At 47.7% G+C, this 19321-nt stretch overlaps 1 protein-coding gene across 2 annotated transcripts in view; it reads right to left on the reverse strand.

Moving 5' to 3' along the window:
* Window positions 1-19321, reverse strand: part of CCDC85C (coiled-coil domain containing 85C) — a 110680-nt gene that overhangs the window by 5284 nt on the left and 86075 nt on the right. For both annotated transcript variants that reach the window (XM_059850301.1, XM_059850300.1), the window contains 2 exons: window positions 6857-6952; window positions 56-154 (listed from right to left, as the gene is read on the reverse strand). In XM_059850301.1, the coding sequence (XP_059706284.1) occupies window positions 56-154; window positions 6857-6952 (195 nt within the window). The remainder of the gene's footprint in view (window positions 1-55; window positions 155-6856; window positions 6953-19321) is intronic.

A 19321-nucleotide genomic window follows, 5' to 3' on the forward strand; every position in this document is an offset into this window, starting at 1 on the left:
CTTTTAACAAAAGACCACAAAAGGAACCCCAAGAGCTGCTGGGAGGAGTTCTTACATTGCACATTTCACGAACGATTGCCTTCTCCTTTTCACTTAGATCTTCTTCATAGTTGTCTTGCATTTGCCTGTCCAAATTTTCATGGACCTCAAGGACCTACAAAAAAACAGTATTATGAAACCATTATGGTCCTCAAATAGTTATTTGTGTCCCTAAGAACACCATTAAAAAGTATTTAAATTGGCAGGATTCACAAAGCCTTGAGACAAGGAAAGATAAACATGACAGACATCAAGCTGGGCACCTCCATCCTCCCTGTTCCCCCAGCCATGTCCTGCCTCCGTCCACCACCTTCATGGTCTGGCTGCTGCCAGTCCTGGGGACCATTGGCAACAGGTTGCTTGTGCTCACAAGTGCATCTCTTCCAGGAAGGCTGCTGGTAGTCCCACCTTCCAGGCAGCACCCCAACAAGCATGATGTTGCCCCTCACCATGTGCTGCCCACACCCCAAACCCCTAGAGCAGCTCAAGTGGGAGCCAGTCCTGGCCTGCCACATCCCACTGTCCTGGCCATCCCCACAGAGCTCCTTCAGGGAGAAAGTGCCTGGCTGGGGCCAGCTGGTCCCTTGATCCCAAAAGGAGACTGCCCAGGACTAAAGGCAGCCTTCATTTCCAGCTGGAAACACTGACCCAAGGGATAGCCCTCTGTCACACCCACATGCATTCTGACAGTTCCTCCAGACAGGCACATCCCACAAGGTGGGCACAGCACAGCACAGGAACCTCTGGGTTTTATTCTGGCCTGTGTGCTGATTTGCACACCTCACCCAGGGCTTCACCACTGCTGAGCCAGGTGGTCAGCTCAGTGTGCAGGGTCAGAGATCCTGCAACCACCCAACATCATCAAACAGCACGTGGTCTCGTTCACCACACACAGGAAGGTCTACAACAGGTGTAGTTGGGTGAATAAATATTCCTACACATGCCAGGGAGGTACAGAGCCATGCTAGGATGGGTTTCAGCCTTTGCTGAGGTATAACAGCACTGGCTGCTCCACAAAATGGGATACCAAGATTATCCCCAGGTCTGCTTCAGCTCAGCAATCCTGCTGCACTCAAAATGAGTTACAAACAAAAATAGGTCATTCTGCTAGGGCCTGCAGCCTACTTGGGACCAGTGTTTGCACAGATAGGAATTATCCATATCCATTGTAAGGAGAGAGGAAGGGCAAGAGGGATGCAAAAAGCATGTATGTGCTGACAAAGAGAGCATCTATTTTCTGCTAAAGAGGAGGGAATTAATTATTGATCCAGCTGGACTCATACATTGAACTTGCTTGTCTGGAGCCCGTGTGCTTCCAATGCTGGCTGCACAGCCAGCAGCCTGCAGGAGCACAGCCTGGCATGGAGCACCAGGGCTGCCTGCCTGGCAGCCAAACATTGGCTGTGTCCACAGGGCAAGTGTCAAGGAAACCATGGGGTAGATTAGTTAAAGATCACATCAGCCCCAGCCTCTGCTTTCAACAGCCATCCATCTTGCAGGCACAGGAGTCTCAGTGGACTTAAATAAACTGTTTTTCTACAACTTGTGCTTAAACTAAACCCACATTCCTTAGCCCAGGAGGTGTGAAAAGATGGCACAGCATATTATTTCTTTCAGTGGAAATGTCTTTTAATAGTGTTAACCAGCCAGAGCTGGAGCTGAAAGATGATCAGATGGAAGTTATGTTTGTATTTAATTTCTGAATCTCATTTACCCTGGAAATCATCCTGCTTCCCAGGCTCAACCCATGTCTGGCTAGGCACTTTGTAAAGATGTGTTAGCATCTTGGGTATGGGAAAATGGGATTCATAGTGATAAAATGCAACAGCCTATCCAGGAAAGGCATGTTGGAAGAAAATACACTCTGAAGAGTGGAATAACCCCCTGAAGAAAGACAGGAAGGCCTTTTCTTAGTGCTGACCCAGCCCCAGCTATTCTCAGATCCTGCCAGATGCCTCCTCAGCTCTTTAGAAGGACCAGGTTAATGTTCCTCCAGTTACACCACTGGGGAATACAAACATGCCCTCGCATCAGCTATCTGTGGATCAGCTAAAGTTCAAGGACTGTGCATTCAGTGTGGCTCTAAGAAACTGGGGTATGTCCTTCTGTGATTTCTGCCACCTCTCAACCCAGGAGCCTAAAGGAAACAGACAAATGCACCCCAGGCTCTAAGTGGCTCGTGCCATCCCCTCCTTTTTGCTTTCCATCAAGCTGCACTGACAGCACTTGGTCCTTTGTTGACTCAGCAGCCCTTTGTGATCTCCCTGGGTAAAATGCCAGCCAGTGAGAGCAGCCTGCTCTGCCTGGGCATGGGGCTGCACTGGGAAATGCTGCTCTCCTGCATAGGGATGTTACTTCCCAAAAACAACTTTCACCTTGCTCTCAGTGGGCATGCAGGCTTGTCTGGCATTTTCCCTGCTGATACATAAACTGAGGAACTCCTCCAGTGTTCTTTGAGACCACACTGATGTCTGTGAGCAAGGCAGTGTCACCTCAAAGTCCCCTGAGGCCACATCCCTTCTGACTTGCTGTACTGGCCCCATATGGCCAAATATATTTTAAAAACAAATTTTCAATCAAAAAAAACCACCACTAAAGAGTATGAATGACAGGAAGGGAAGCTGAAAGTTGAGGTATTCATTTCTGCTACACAAAGCATGCTGATATTGATGGATACTTCCCAACTTGTGCAAACCTCACTCATTCTGTTGCTTTGTAAGTCAGCTGGACACAGCACTGGGAAACATCCTGCTTCAGCAAGGGAACAATCCATATGCCCTGCTAGGATTTTTCCCTAGTTTTGGAAGGCCAAATCCTGTCTTATCCACAATTAGTGGGAGTGATGATCACCTGCTTGATAGCTCTGTGTGCATGGAAGAGGTCCAGGCTGCTGCTGTGGGGGCAGCTGGGTTAGAGGGTAAATGTCATTCTTTTACATTTGTCTCCTCATCACCTCCCCACGTCTTTAGCAGGTCTGCTCAGTTCCTAAGAAAAGTGCTTTGATGTTCAGTGAGATACTGAGCTGTAGCATATGTACCTTTTATTCTTGTTAGCAAAAACAGCTGTTAGGAGTGCCAACCTGTCATCTTGCTCTTTATTTAGTAGGTGCAAACAAACAAAACTATTTCAGAAGGAAAAATAAAGAAAATCCTAAACATGCTCAAGGAAGAACCTGTGCTAAATTGCAGGCACTATTTCAGCCACATAGAATTTAGCTGGCAGCAAATCCCAAGGAAAAAGCCTGGGGGATATTATGTATGTGGGTGCAGACAGGGGCAGTCCAGAAGCCCTGCAGATCCGTGTCCCTCAGTGTCTTTTGCTTGGTCCAGAAGCCCTGCAGATCCATGTCCCTCAGTGGCTTTTGCTTGGTCCAGAAGCCCTGCAGATCCATGTCCCTCAGTGGCTTTTGCTTGGTCCAGAAGCCCTGCAGATCCATGTCCCTCAGTGGCTTTTGCTTGGGCACAGAGCCACATCCTTGCAGCCTCACCACTTGTGCACAGGCTTGCACGCAGGTGTTCCACAAGACAAGTGGAGCCAAGTGCACAGAATCATGGAATAATGGAATGGTTTGGCATGGATACCATTGATTAGAGCAGGCTGCTCAGAGCCCCACCCAGCCTGGCCTTGAAGGGATGGAGCACCCACAGCTTCTCTGGGCAACCTGTGCCAGTGCCTCACCACCCTCACAGCAAAGAATTCCTCCCAACAGATAATCTAAACCTGCCTTCTTTCAGTTTAAAACCATTGCCTTTCATCCTGTCACTATGTTACACAAAAGTCCCTCTCCCTCTTTTTTATGAGCCCCCTTTACAGGACTGGAAGGTGCTACAAGGTGCCTCTGGAGCCTTCTCTTTTCCAGGCTGAACAACCCCAACACCCCCATCCTTTCCTCACAGGAGAGGTGCTCCATCCCCTTGATCATTTTCATGGCCTTTCCATCTCTCCTTGCCTTTTCTTGCAGTAAGGAGCTGGCTGATGAACCATAAGGACTTCCTTTCTCAACCAAGCAGTATCTCTTCCCATATCTGCTGTGGTACAGCCAAAGCACAAAGTCTCATTTGTAAGCTGCTCTCTTCCCAAGAGAGTCACTATCTGTGTCACAGGAGATGAGGGTCTAAGGCAGCAGCTGCATCCAGCTTCCCACATGCAGGGGCTGGCACTGGAAAAGCTGCCCAGTTCTGCAGGGGGCAAATAAGACCTACTCCATTTGCTACAGCATGACGTGGCCAAAAAAAGGTCTGCAGCTGGACACCAACACCTACTAACTATTTCACGGTGCCACAAGGAAGGAGGAGAGATTGAGACCATGACCACACCCCTCAGTCTTTCAATTTCCAGATGATCCTTGGAAATGGGCCACAGGATGGAAAAACAGACACCTCCTCATCCCTCCATGCCACACTGACCTACAGGAGAATTTCCTCCTCACTTCAAATGTGAAAACATTTTTAAACTCAAGCAAGTGAGCAGGACACATCATGTGAGATCATTTATGCCCCATGAGATGTGACTGCTATGTCACCTCCTTCCTGACTCAAGCCATGGCAGTTTCCAGGGTTTTGGGGACAGACAAATGCACCTCACCAGCCAAACTATGAAGTCTCAGAGGAGAATTCCTTTTGAATTTCTTCTAGCCCTTCCTAGGAATCCACAAAGCTCTGAAGCAGAGGGATTACTAATAAGTGCAAACAACCAGTCATCCAAGTTCCTTTCAATTCCTTTAAATGAATCATTGTGCCAGACCTTCCAAACTTAATTTCCAGTTTCCACGAATCTTCCTTATTAATTTTCAATCCTTTTCATATGCTTATCAAATCATATCTTAAAACCATTTATGTTTCTTGCCCTTAGTGAGAAATTCAGTCCTGCAATTCCTAAAGCAAATAGGAAACTAATTGCTCCCAGAATATAATCATAATCAATTTATAAGTATTTGATCTTGTAATTTAAAAACACTACCAACTCTGCTTAATACTATCCCTCACCACCACCTTGCTAAAGGCAATGAAGAGAGGAGCATAAAGGTATGAACTCCACAGTTTGGAAAGAAAAAGCCAACAGCAGTAGTCTGGATTAAATCAGAGCTTTGATGATCAAATGCAATCAAAGACAAATCAATACAAAGTGACAGAGAAACAAAGGTTCACATGGGTTTGCAACATTCTGCAAGGCAACAGTTTAGCAGCTCCATCTGTATGTGTATATCTATAAATATATGTATATATATACACACACACAGGAGAAATGTCACCCACAAGCACATTGCAGCATAGTACAGGATGGAGCTTTCAGATAGCACAGAGCCATTCACAACAAGCAAAAAGAAACTTGTTAGAAAACACAGAAAAATATATGGCAGCAAATGAACTGCCACTTGTGTGGTCAGCTCCTTTGGGAACAAGCAAAAACTGTACTAAAGGTATTTCTTAATCCTTGACCATGCTGGACATCCTCCTCTTAAGGAGTTATACAATCAGTCAATAGAAGTTATACAATTTGGATGTCTAAAGTCTCAAGAAAGCTGAAAAAAAAAAAATCAAGATTTTCAATTTGAAGGATCATTTATAATTTAAATTCTAATTAGATCCAAATGAAATCAAACTTGTCTTGCCTTCAATAACTATTTGAGAAATAGTGGCATTCAATATCCTCCTGGGATCTGGCAACTGCCCAGTGGAACCAATATCCTTGCCAGCCACGCTACTGCTTCTCCTGACATTTGTTGGTTTTAACACCACCACCACCACCACCACATCTGTCCCGGAGCCAAGAGACCCTGGACAGGCATGATATACTAAGATAGAAACACTAAAAGTTATAAAATTTAGGGAATTTGTGGATCATAACCATGAGCAACATCTATGCCATTTATTTATCAGATGTGGAAAGGTACAAAGCAAAGAGCTTTTTAAGCATCTGTCTCCAGGTCTAAGTTCATCCAAGCTGGTGATGCCACTGCTGGACCTGTTTTCCAGCTAGGACCATGGGGATCTGAGCTCCAGAGCAGCCATCCTTTGAGTTGATGTAATCTCTTTAACCCTGTACAAAATTCTTCAGCTTCAGCAAATCCAAATCTATAAATCACTATATTTCAACCGAAGACTAATTTAGTTAAGAGACTTTTCAGCCATCCCTATTGCACCTTGTAAAGGATTTGTGCTTCTGTATCTCTCAGATATTCAGAAGTATCCTGCTTAACTAGTTGAACATGTAGCACTGGGGAATTACACTTTTTCTGCTAATGGATGGTCACTAGAACCTGAAAGCTGCTGTGAAATCACAGTGCAAGTTTTCTCCTTTAACTCACCTACCAGTCTCCCACGGTCCCATTGCCAATGGTCCTGACTTAATCCCTACTGATGATGCATATCCTACATGGGTAGAATGCCACTGCTTGCTGTATATTGTTATAAAATAAAATCTTTCTCATTTGAAGACTGCTGCAGGATTTTCAACAACAAAATATACGAGGAAATGCAGTTTTTGTGTCCCTTTTTAAAACAGCATTTCAGTCACCACTGTTACCTCAGCAACCCAGTTTACACAGGACTGATGAACACAAAGGGCAACCAACACCTTCAGCATCAGCAGCTTTTATTGGAGGTTTCCAACCCCCAAAAAATAGCTGTGCGTAATCTTGCTTAGCTCTGCAACTATTTTAAGCAATGCTTATTCATCATGATACAGGTGCTGGTTACCAATATTCTGCCTGTGTATTAAAACTTTCTGTGTTCAGTTGTTCCCACCAGAAGAGCCAATGCCCAGCTCTGTCACCCAGGTGCAGCACAGGACACCTCAGTGGCCCACACAGCCTTACCTTCATAGCATGCACCACAGCCTCTGGCTTCTGACCCACAGGGACATACCCCGCTGCAGGAGAAGATGCAAGGTCAGATGTCATGCGAGCTGGTCCCTGTGGAAATCAGATAAGATATGTGTTAATTCCCCTTTGGGTGATTTAAGCAAGGATGAAGAAAATATTCAGAAAATTTGACCATTAGCTTGTCTCAAATTTATCCCCTCAGCCACCTCCATAGACAAGACACCATACCCCTTCCTCACGAGTCATGTGATTTGACACCATTTAAGTACCAGCACTCAGTCTAGATGTGTTCAGGCAGGAGACCACTCTGGTTTAAATATAAATTAATTCAAGAAACATTTTCTGTTCATTTAGGATAGCTTCCCACAAGGACAAGATCAAACAGCACTCATCCTTCTAGACACGGGAGCAATGCAAACAAGATGATTTTCCAGCATAAAACAGTCATTTCTAAGAAGCTGTGTTCATGAAAGAAACAGTTGGCATAACTTCATTGCTTCTCTGGCAGTGCTTTCACACCGACATCAAGTACCGATCTTCAGCTACAGAGAGAATTGTGAAAGCAACCTTAAAACAAGCAGATGTCCAAACCTAATGTTGGCTGGGTTTGTTTCCAAAATGCTGGCCAGTCCTCCTGCATGAAGGATTCCATTGGGAAAGATGCCGAAATTACATTTTATAAAAGATTTCTACTGCCCAACCAGCCTTGTAAGCATTTTTCATAGAGCTTTCCTTTTTCTACAGGCATCCAGCTTGAATTATGAGAGACACAATATCTTTATTCAGTGAGATGCACCCTGCCTGTCCCTAATATTTTCACATTGCTTTGTAACTCCAGGAGAAATCAACAATGAAATCATTGACCAAACTTGTATTTAGCCTTCACATCCTTTAGGAAACACAAAGAATTATTATACTTGGGGGCCTCTGAAAGCAAATTAGGATGGCAGAGCGGCATGCAGCACCATCACAGGAATGCTTTCACACACAACACACGAGCACTCCATTCACCTCTTCCCTGGTTTAAAAACACAGCATCTTTATGCTTTGTCTCAGCACTTTGCCTTCCATGCCAAGGCCAGCAAGTTAGCTGTGCCAGAAGAATCACAGAACAATAGAAACACAGAATGGTTTGGGTTGGAAGGGACCCTAAAGATCCTCTAGTTCCAACCCCCTGCCATGGGCAGGGAACCTTCCACTAAATCAGGTTGCTTAAAGCCCTGTGCAGCCTGGCCTTGAACACTTCCAGGGATGGAGCATCCACAACTTCTTTAAACAACCTGTGCCAGTGCCTCACCACTTTTACAGTAAAGGAGAACCAGTGGAGGGGCACTTTCTCTCAATCTTCCTAATGTTTTAAATTGTAGGAGCCTTTTTACTCATAAAAGCATTCATGTGCATGTATTAAATGGAAAAAAAGGTCTAATCCATTAGGCTACAGACAAAAAGGCCACAGAGCCTTTCAAGCCCTGGCCACTGATCTGTGCCTAACCCATGCCATGACCAACAGCCATTTACTCATAATAACAACCTTCATGAACTGAGTTACAGGTAATACACAAAGTTCCTTTGGAGAGGGGTGGCATCTCAGAAAAAGGAGAGTTAGACTTACTAACCCCACAAAAATTCTCCAAGGTTATTTAACAGACTGAAAAAGCAGAAGCACTCAGGATGGGCATGGTTCTGGAACTAGTGGCAGAGTGTTAAGCTTGCTGGGGACAGATCCTCAGCCACCCTGTCCATAACATCAGACAGAAAAGCCAGAGGCTGAGGGGGAGCACTAGGGACTGGATCCAGCCAGTCTACAGCTGCAAAATGGGGTACAAATTTCTCACAGGGCTGGTAAATGCAATAGAGTTCTTCCAGAATCAGCTTCCCACAGAGGTCAGAGACACCAGTGCATGCATAATTACTCTGGCTTCATCATGAAAGATGCTTTCGTTCCATAAATGAGCAGCTTCATGACAAAAGAAAGAAGAATATTCAGGAGTTTGTGGTCATACTTGATATGGATCTTCTCCCATGCCCCTCTTCAGAACTAACACAGGAAATGCCAAACAAAGGTCTAACATCTAATATTTCTTTGGAGATGAGAGCAATCTGACAAAGTTAAAAGGAATTCTGCTGGGTATTGCTGCTGACAACATTTTCAATTCAGTTTCCTGGCCAAACTAGAGTCGATCACTAGGTCTCCCATATGAAAGCAGCAGCTTCTCCTCACATAACTGAAGGCACTAATGAGCTACAAGGCACTTCCATGATCACAATCACTCTCAAAATTATTACAGAATACAAATGAAACAAAAATGATTAGAGAGAAATGTTTTTTCTAAAGAGCTAGATCATACTTTACCAATCACCATACTGACAAGATAAAAGCATTCTTGCAAACACAGTGATATACTGGATATACTATATCAGACAAAAAGCATTCAAAGGGTCACCTTCCTTCTCAGACAAAGGCACTCAACTGAGTGGCCCCTGAACACAGGTAGAGAATTTGACTGAAGAAGGGAAAAATAACTTTAAAGAATGAGAAATGCAGCAAAAGAGGTAGACCCAAAACTTGTAGTCAAAGTCAAAGTTACAGATTGCTTCATTTCTAAAATAGGCATGATCCTTGATCCTTAGCTGGGAAGTCAAAAGTCCCAGCCATCAGAAAGAGATGTCCAAATGGCTGAGTGCCATCATCAGCAATGGTGAGTGCACCATGGCTACACCACTGAGCCACTGCCCCAGGCACCAGAGACCTCCCCACCACGCCAGGCTGGTGCTACAAAAGGGCAAACACACCTGTGAAGTAGGTGGGGGAGCAAGCAAGGATCTCACCAACACCCCCAATCTTTGGGGGATGCAATCTTTGGCAGCAGTGCAATCTCTGCAGCTATGGGATGCACCCAGTAAAAACACACACATGGCTAAGGGTGGCTCCATGTTCATCACTGCAGGCAGTGCTTCTTGTGCAGCTGCACCCTTAGGGATGGCTCCTTCCAGACACACACAGAGTCAGCGTTCTTTAAAGGGGTTAGTGCTTCATTCCCACTGATTTCATGTGGTTCACACAAAAGAAAAAAAGCTTCAGCCTATCAGCTGAAGCTATCAGCTTCCTGCACAGAGGCACACATAAAGGAGGCCAGAACTGAGGGGACTGCAGTCAGCAAGGAAAAAAGTGACAACATATCCAGCAGGATGCATGGTCAGCCTTTGGAGGATGGAGGAGAGGAAAATGGGCAGAGTTCACCGACAGTGTCAGCAAAGAGGAGGAAATGGAAGGAATTGGAGAAAAGGTCAAGGTTGCTATATTGGAAAACTGCCAACAGGAGGAGAAGGGAGGGAATGGGAAGGAAGAGGAGGATGTGTATTTTACCCAGCAGGAAATCCATTGAGGTGAAATGCAGAGGAGAGGGAACCAGAGATTTGACATAGGAGATTGGAAGTAGGGCAGGGAAAATCTCAAGAAGTCAGTGTTAAAGTAGTAAGTAAAATTGCACAGATGGAGGAGATTCCTCATGCTTAGACCAGATGAATTTGGAAACTGCAGGCAAGAATTCCCACAGCTGCACCCCAGCACTCCAACTCAGCTAATCTGAGGACCCCCACCACTACAGAAACCCATGCCCTTCCTGTTCCCTGCAGTTGACATTTTCACAGACATAGGAACACCACTGACTCAGCACCCTGGCAGACAATAATAGCAAGGTTTATCTGGTTACATCCTAAGAAGCAGAAATTGTCCATATAGGCAAAAAGCAACATGGTGTGTTTTGAGGCAAGTGTCACTCTCAGTTTCCTCTCCCCGTCTGGTTTTGTCGAGCATGCAGTCTTTGTATTAGATGCACATATGGCTTTTCCACTTGCTAGGTTTTTATAGTGTTTGGTAGTTCAGTTCTCCCTCAGATATGTGGCTGAGGCACTATGTAATTATATAAAGGAATGGTGCTACAAGACAGCTCAGAAGTCACCAAAAATGCCATTAAAATTTACAATAGAGATGTTGAGAAACAGCACACCACTATCAGCTGCATCCACAGCCACAGTCACCCCAGCAAAGGAAGAGCTGCCCAGCAGTGAGATTACCAGCCTAACTAAGGAGAGGGGTGTAGGTTATGTCTCTGAGTGTCCAGATGCTTGCAGGAAGCACCTTTCTTCCCTATGCACACGTTATCAACCACTGCACCTCTGAGACCCAAAGATAGTTCTCCTTAAGAACCAAAAGTCCCAGGGAACCAGAGGCTGCAGAACTGTGTGTGACCCATCCTAAGCTTCCTCAGCAAGTTGGTGCTTTTGCTTCTCTCCAAACCTGTGGCTGCTCAGAACACTCAAGATTGCTGTGGCATGAATCTCTGAGAAGCTCAGGCCTGGACAGAACAGCCCTATCTCTGCTGCCAGGATGGTTCTGGGACTGCAGAGTCCTCAGAGGGTCCTGATGAGACTCTCTGCATCCCTCAAGGAAGAACAGTGCCAAGTATCCCCATATCCAGGCCCTTTTCCACAGGAAAAACCACAAGAGCTATTCCTCTGCTGCCTCTGGGCAGACAGCAGTACTGAAGCGCCACTGAACGCATTTCCCTTCCAGCCCTCACTTGTTCCTCCATTTCAAGCACGAATATTTGCTGAATATTTGCTGGTATCAGTGATGGGACCAATTCACTTCTCAGAGCTTACTGCTCCCATGTGGCATCAGTCCCCTCCCCATCCCACCCACCCCACATCGTGCACGCCAAGACCACAAATCTACCCGAGAAGCTCAGTTCCATCTGAGACCCTCCCAGAAACCTCTCTCTGGAGCTGGCAGGGCTTGCTCCAAGTCTGCAGGAGAGCCACAGTCCAGCTGTATAACTGACTAAGAGAAGAGAGAGAAACTCTGCAGTGTCTCATGCCAGAGCATCCTTGAAGCAATATGCTACACGCAGGGCTAAGTTCCCCAATTCTCTGTTGCTAGAATGACACTGACAGCCTCCAATCCAAAGCAGAAAACAAAGCAAATCAAAGTAGCCCCATTCACTGCCCCAGACAAAAACCATCAGCAAAGCAACAGTGCTAATGTGAGAGAGAAAATCCCCAGACCACAAAGAGTGCCAGTGATCCTTTTCAATCTGACACCAAAAAGATGAAGAGCAGAGGCCTCAACCTGCAGCTGCTGGCAAACATCTGCTGCTGCGTGTCACGCCACAATGTCATTACCAGTGTCTAAGACCAAGGCTCCTAATGAGTCCTTGCTGGCTCTGTCTGGCTGCATGGGATGTGGTCCAGCACAGATGCTGACAAGCACTGCCATGGATACTCCATTCCTGTGTATCTGGAGGACCAAAATTAATAAGACTCTCTGCGATAGGGCACGCTGTGAAATCCCCATAATGACACACCACCACAGAGGTAAAGTAAGGCTTAAAACATGAACATCTCTTCATAACAGGGGGAATGCTTTGGAACCCAAGAAGAAAAGAGCCTAACTGGGCATGACAGGTGTCTGCTCTTTTAGAGGTTTTGGATCAGAAATTTAAAAAAAAAAGAACAAAGAACTCGTGATAAACAATTTCTCCTTGATTCCTCCAGGGATATGAAAAGACATGAGACCTTGGGCCTGCCATTAGTTTTCAATCTCTTTTTGCTCAATTATATTCTGTCTTTTAATGACACCCTTTCCTACCTCACTGCCAAGAGAGCTATTCCTGATCTGCAGAAAGACTGCAAAAGACTAAGTTTCAAAACCCAAAAGAGAACATCATGCCGGTTTTACTTCAGCCAGCAGGCACAACCTAGGCTCTGGGGATGCTTCAGACCAATATGGAACATATGAGCAAATATGAATACTTCTGAACCTCACATCTTCCCCTTGCCTTCTATTAATTTTTGTCTCCCATTTCAAGAAACAAGCATTTAGAATTCAAACCCGATTATATGAGCCACATTTTTCTAATGGCATACCTCAGACAACATTAAAGCTAAATGGAGTCATATCAGACACCGTGAAGTTTTTATTGCCGAGACAGAACACAGAAAATTACATTACATCAGGCACTGTCAGACAGCTCACAATAAAATTCCCAGGCATGTCTACTTATCTCACGGTGATTTTGTATGCAACCTGCTTACCTGCATTTGAATTGTACTTGGACCATTCCTTAGCACCTGTCACCATCCAGGTGTTTTAAATAAATAAAAAATAAATAAAGGTGTCAATGCCACTTTGCAAATTAGGAACTGTTAAGAGACAAGCAGGAGGCAGTAACACGCAGTAACAGTTCATGGGAAGTGGGTGGCAGAGCCAGTACCATGGAAAGGTGCCATGGCTGGCACCCCAGCCCTGGTGTGCTGACAGAACAGGGGGCCCAGCACTTTTTTTTTGTGAATGGCACATGTGGCTACAAGCTAAAGGAAGTGCCTGGAGCAGCTCCAGCCAGGCAGTGCTGGGGCAGATGGGGGAAAACTAGCATCCAAGCCAAGGACTGAGAGCACAAGACCACGCTGGCACGGGAGAAGGGAAGGCAGGGAATGCACCAAACCCCTGAAGCACGGTGTCCCCATCAGAAGAGTGCACAGGCAGCACGAAGGGCAAGCACTGGGCTCACAGGACTGATGGTCCATTCAGAATGAGAAACCTCCCTTCACACAAGGAAGCATTCCTGGGTGATCACACACAAAAAAATCTCCTGTTACCACCAGCCTGAGACATTCCCTGGGCCCCCTCATCGTTCTGCATCCCGGACCACGTTTCCCTTCCCGTGCCCTCCGCCCTGCAGCTGCAGAGGGGTCAATGGCTGAAACAAAGCGCCAGGCCGGCTGGAGCATGACCATGAGAGACTCCAGGCTGACATTCCACCCTCCCTTCCTGCAAAGTCCCTTCCCTCCCTGCCACATCTTCTCCTGCCCATGGCAGTGGCAGCTCTGCCATTGCCACCACGTGTGGTGCTCCTGAGGGAGCCCAGCTCCTCTCAGGGCCCTGCAGGGATAGGGCTGCCTGGTTGCTCTCTGGCAGCAGCCCAGGGCTCCTTGCTGCCTACAACATTTCCTGGAGGTACAAAGAAGTGATCAGTGCCAGCTCCTCTGCAGAACACACCTTTTTGTCAGCCTACTGCACATGATGCCAGACCTCTGATATCTGAGCATGGGACACCATGACAGGAGCCAGGGAGCATCCCTATGTCCTGTCTGCCTGGCAGATGATCCAGAGCACTGATGGTGCTTGGCTGTTTAAGTGCCTCCTTTTGGGACACTTAAATGGCCGCACAGTCCTACCTTCCCAAAGCCCACACAATGAAGCTGCAAGCACCTGACAGCCTGCCACCAAGCACCGGGAAGATTCCTAGACAGACCCAGCTCTCCAGCACAACACAGGTCCTTGACAGGGAGTGAGTTGACAGCCATCAGTACTCTGTATTAGCATCTTCCTTATCAAATCAAGGGACTTTATTGCAGATGATAATCTCCTTTGGCATTACTTAATTTGTTGCCTTTAATCACAGAGAGCAGCTGGTCATGTAAACATTCAAATCCATGAATTAACTGCTGGGTCCACACGGGAGCCAGACAGAGCCTGTCTGTGTGTCTCAGCCACCTCCTCCTGCATCTTCATGGTGCCCCCAGCACGCATGGATGTCTATTTAAGTAATAGCAAGGACTTACACGGTGCTTTCTGACTATTAAAGAAACAATTTAACTCTTTAGCTGCTTTCTCAGCAAACATCACAGACCCCCAACAAAAGACTGGCTCCTCTCCCTGGCAGGCACGACACAGTGCTGGCTGTACGGGTTGTGCTGGGGCACCCAAGGGAAGGGAAGATATCAGAGACTGCCCCGAACAGAAAAACAAAGTCAGGACATTGTTTGCAAGTGGATGTCATTACAAACAGGAAGGGTGTCTTTTCTCAGCACTGAGTTGATCGAAGCTCCAGACTCGGGAGACTCCTTGGAGCATGCAGAGCCGGTGAGTCACGCCCTGCCTCCTCCGGCAGCCGGCGAGGGCAGCGCTCACTCTACGGGCGGGCAGCGGGGATGGGGCACGCCGGTAAAATCACCGCCGACAGCTCCAGCTGCCCCCTCGGACTGTGAAACCCCCACCAACAGGACATGTGCAGAGCGGCTTCAGCCCGTGCTTACCTGACACGAGCGAACAGAAGCAGCCTGTCCGGACAGAGCAAGCCCACGCCGACCAGCAGACAAGTGCACTAACCCTGACTGACTCACAGGGGCACTGTCAGCGTAAGGAACTCCAGAGGTGCTGCTGCTTCTGATAAAGGAACGCCAAGCACCTTTGTTTTCAGAAGGAAACAGTGGGCATTCTCAAGACTTTCATGATTCTGAAGCAAATCTGACTTGGGGACGATGCAGGTGAAAGCCTCTGAGCGGTAGAGGATGCATGCAGGCACAGGAGGGTACCTGTGCACATCTGCATGGCCCATTGGAGCCCGGCTGCCCTTCCAGACCTATGGCAGAGCACGGGTCTCTTGTGCCCCTGCCTCTCCCCTGGCCCACTGCCAGTCCCACACAAGGGTACAGGAAAAATGAGCACGAGAACCTACAGCAGATCCTCGAAGCAGATGAATTTTTCTTGCTTCGTGTGGTTACCTGTAAGGGTGGATTATGGGCACAGCCTCCCAGTGCCTCTTTGGCTCATCAAAACCCCACCTTTGCCCAACTTTCTGCTGGTTAGCTGCCTTGGGGAAAAAAGCCACCCACTGCTCAGGGCCTCTTCAATAGCAGCAGATGAAGGACACCTGCTTTCAAAAATGGATTGGTTTGTTCTCAGCTGCTGGTGATACACCCTGAAGCTTCACCATAGCACTGCACAAATCCTGACAAACCTTTCATTTTACTTTCTCTTCCACAGCTACTGTTGCTGCAGCAGCAAATCAGGCACCTAGAATTTCTCTTTTTGCCTGCTCAATAACATCCTGGTGGTATTGGTGAAGCCAGTGGGAAGGAGCTGCCTTCTGCCACACTTTTCATGCTTCTCTCAGTCATTGCTTCCCCCTGCCTAAAAAGGCACCGTGGCCACCACTGATGTGGGAAGGTGAGAAATCAGCCTAGAGTCATCCTCTGACACACACCAGCTGAGCTCAGCTCACCTGACAGTGACAGGGGATGGGCTGCAGGGATGGGAGAAGGCAGAGAACCATCAGGGCACTGCACAGCATGGGCTTCTGAAGTAACAGAAGGGCATGGAGGCATTTTGAGAGGCCACAGTGGGATGCTGACGATGTAAATGAAGTCCTGGGGATGCCAGAGACACTGGGCAGCCAGAGATCCCCCAGCCCAGGGGTTCATGTAGCACTGTGAAGGCCTGGGGGTTCCTTGCTGGCAGTGGAGGAGCTGCTGTGCCATGCTGGGACACCTTGGGGCCCTGTTAACATCTCCAGTGCACCAGGTGACTCTGCAGGGGCAATCAATGCTCCAAGGGTCCCCCTGACTCCTCTGGGTGCATCTTCAGGACATCACAATGAGAACAGTGTGGTGATCTTTAGCCATTTCAAGCTTGATTTTAAAAGTCAGGTTCTTAAAGAAGAAGCTGATCCAGCTCTTCTCCCTGAGAGGAATAGATTTACTCCCATGCAGGCTGAGGAGGGACATCAAGACTTACCCTGTGCTCCCCTGTGTTCCCCAGTGAGACCCCAGACCAGGCTTGGGCCACATTTACAGCTCCTTGCCTACACCAGGTTGCTTCAGGAGACAGCTTTGTCCTTCCTCTGCAGGGAGCTGAGGGAGAGACAGTTACCTTCTCACTTTTCTTCTGCCTTAGCCCTTGCACTGAACAGGATGGAGACCATTGTCTTTCCAGGCAAAAGGGAAAGACAGGATTGCCACTGGGGTTGGGGTTTAGCTGCTATGTTCTCTCACATCACCTCTCCTCACCACTGCTCTCACAGGCTCAGCAGACAGCCAGTGCTTCAGCCAAGGACTCATCATCCCTTCCCACTCCATCTAATGGCTTCTCTTTACACCTACAGACCACAAACATTTGGGCTTGTTTTTGTAATAGCAAGTGTGCCATCTGGGAAAACGAAATACACTTCCCCCAAGCATCTCTGCAAGGCAGAGGTACAAAATGTGACTCCTTGTGGCAGCATCAATGGTGGCAATCGAGGGAAGGGGCTGGTGCTGCCAGAGGTATCTCCCAGGCTTTGCATCCTTCAAGAAGTGGGCAGTGGAGAAAAATACAGTCAGAAACGGTGTCAGGAAGCCAGAGACTCAGCAGCCCTCTAAGCTGAGTGCTCTCCACTACATAACCACATGACTACTTTGCATATTCCTATGGACCTAGTTGGTTTTGGAATAGATTTAGAAGGGAAAGAGAAATTGTGTCTCCCCAGTCTGGTCTGTAGTCTACACAGACTTCTGAGAGAAGCAGCTTTGAGCACTCTAACAGAAATCTCACTTTTATCTGGAGATACTTATTGTAGTCCTCAGGGGCCTATATAAAAGCTGGGTATTGGCATCATCAGCATTGTCTTCTCAAAAAGACAGAACCTGTCTCAGCTCTCACAGAGTGCATCTGCAGGTACTTTCCCCAGGGACTCCCAGTTCCAGACCCAGGATGGTCTCCAGCCCCAGCACCAGCAGACACATCCTCCTGCACCCAGATGGGGAACCACTAGGAGCTCCTGCTCCTCACCAAGGGAGCACTAAAACTTGGTACAAAACTTAAGGAAGGGGAAGGTGATGATTATTCTAACCCAACTCGTCACCCACACCCACACACCTACAAACACACGTTCACATGCTCACCAAGAGGTGGTCAGGGTCACTGTGTGTGGCACAGAAGACAAGGGACACCTACTAGCAAGCCCTAATGACAGCCCTGGCATCCCTCCTCACTGACAGCAAAGAAATGGGTTCTGGGACACATTTTTCACATGCCTTAGGAGTCAGTGGTTATTACAGGCTGACCTTTATCTCAGCATCTTGCTTACCCTCCAAAAACCCCAGGAAAGCTGCTGCCTGTTGCCTCCTTTCCATCACTTTGGTCATCTTATCTACTCCTTGCTCTTGGAACCACAGGAAGAAAAACTGTGGTGTGACATTGCTCCTGTTATCAGGGAACCAGTCCTCTGCTGATGAGCCATCTGTGCTGTGGCCTTATCACAGCACAGACCTCCCAGTCCTGACACAAACCACACATCCTGTGGTGTTTACCCATTTCTTTGCTGCCAGTCACGTCTCTGGCCATCAGCACGGGCCAAAGCATCCCTTCCTCTAGGATTCCTGCTGCTGTTTTCACACACACTTTCCCACCCACACTCCATGCACACCACCCTTAGTATTTCCATTAAGTTACTCCCACCAAAGGCAGGATTCCCATGATAAATCACATGAACACTGCTAACAGATTTTAAGTCCAAGCCAGCCAGGCTAGCTCTGACTGCTAGCAACAAGCTGGTTCATGTTTAATGGTGTTCTTTGCCAGTGTGGATAAATGGTTCCTCCAGGCAGCTGGTTTCTGAGCTTCTCAGGGTGATGGTACCACCACAGGACCACAAGCAGCCCTCAGGTCACCTTCTCATGCCTGGGCACTGAGATGGGCCTGTGGCACAGCCACGAAAGTCTGCAGGGAACATGTGTCCACATGGCAGCCAGAGCAGCCACGAAGGGGCCAAAGAGGGAGGTGCAAGCTCTGGGCCATGCCTCAGCCCCCACATACATCCTCAGCTGTTCTGAAGGGGTCTTGGATGGCCCCTGGAAGTGAGCAAGCAGCTCTTTGGGGTTTAGTTGCCAGCTGCAGTGAAACCATGACACCCAGATGCCAGGTGGGCCACGGAGCCCTCAGCAGTGCACAGCTCACAGGTACCTCAAAGACAGCTCTCATGCCTGGGACAGCAGCTTACATGAGACCGAGCAGCTCTGGAGGCTCTGGCAATGGGAAAAATGGAGCCAGCCTATCCAGCTTAGTCTCATCCCAGGGAAATGGCAGGTCCCATCAGGAGCTTGTTGCTGCCTCCTCTCATGAGTCCAAGCCAGAGGAAATCACCCTCACCTCTCAAAGACATGGGGAGCCTCTGGTACTCCATTAAATGATGCTGGGTGGCAGTTCCTGGAGCTGGAAAGGCTGACTCTCTGCTATCAGTTCAAGCTAACATATATATCACACCTTCCCCTGCAAAGGACAGGCTCTTGTAGGCCAGGCTAACCCCAAGGACTGCAGCTCCTGGATATTTGGTGACCACTGCACACTACAGAGCAAATCTGTAATTATCCATGTGCGTGAAGCCCAATGCACAGAGCAAACTGTGAGTGTCTTCTGCTATTGCATCTTGAGGGTGCACTGGTGTCCCTGATCCAGGACACATTAGAAACACCCAGCTGTGTCCTCAACTGGGGTATGTCAGAGCCCTGGAGAGCTGGAGTGATGCCTGCTTGTTACCTGTGTGACAGTGACAGGGATGAGCTGGGGAACTTCCCAAGGAGGCACACGGGCAGTGCCTATGATGGAACCCTGAATGGACGGGGCAGCTCTGAAGCTGA

Source organism: Haemorhous mexicanus, chromosome 6 (genome assembly GCF_027477595.1).
Source record: "Haemorhous mexicanus isolate bHaeMex1 chromosome 6, bHaeMex1.pri, whole genome shotgun sequence".
NCBI lineage: Eukaryota > Metazoa > Chordata > Aves > Passeriformes > Fringillidae > Haemorhous > Haemorhous mexicanus.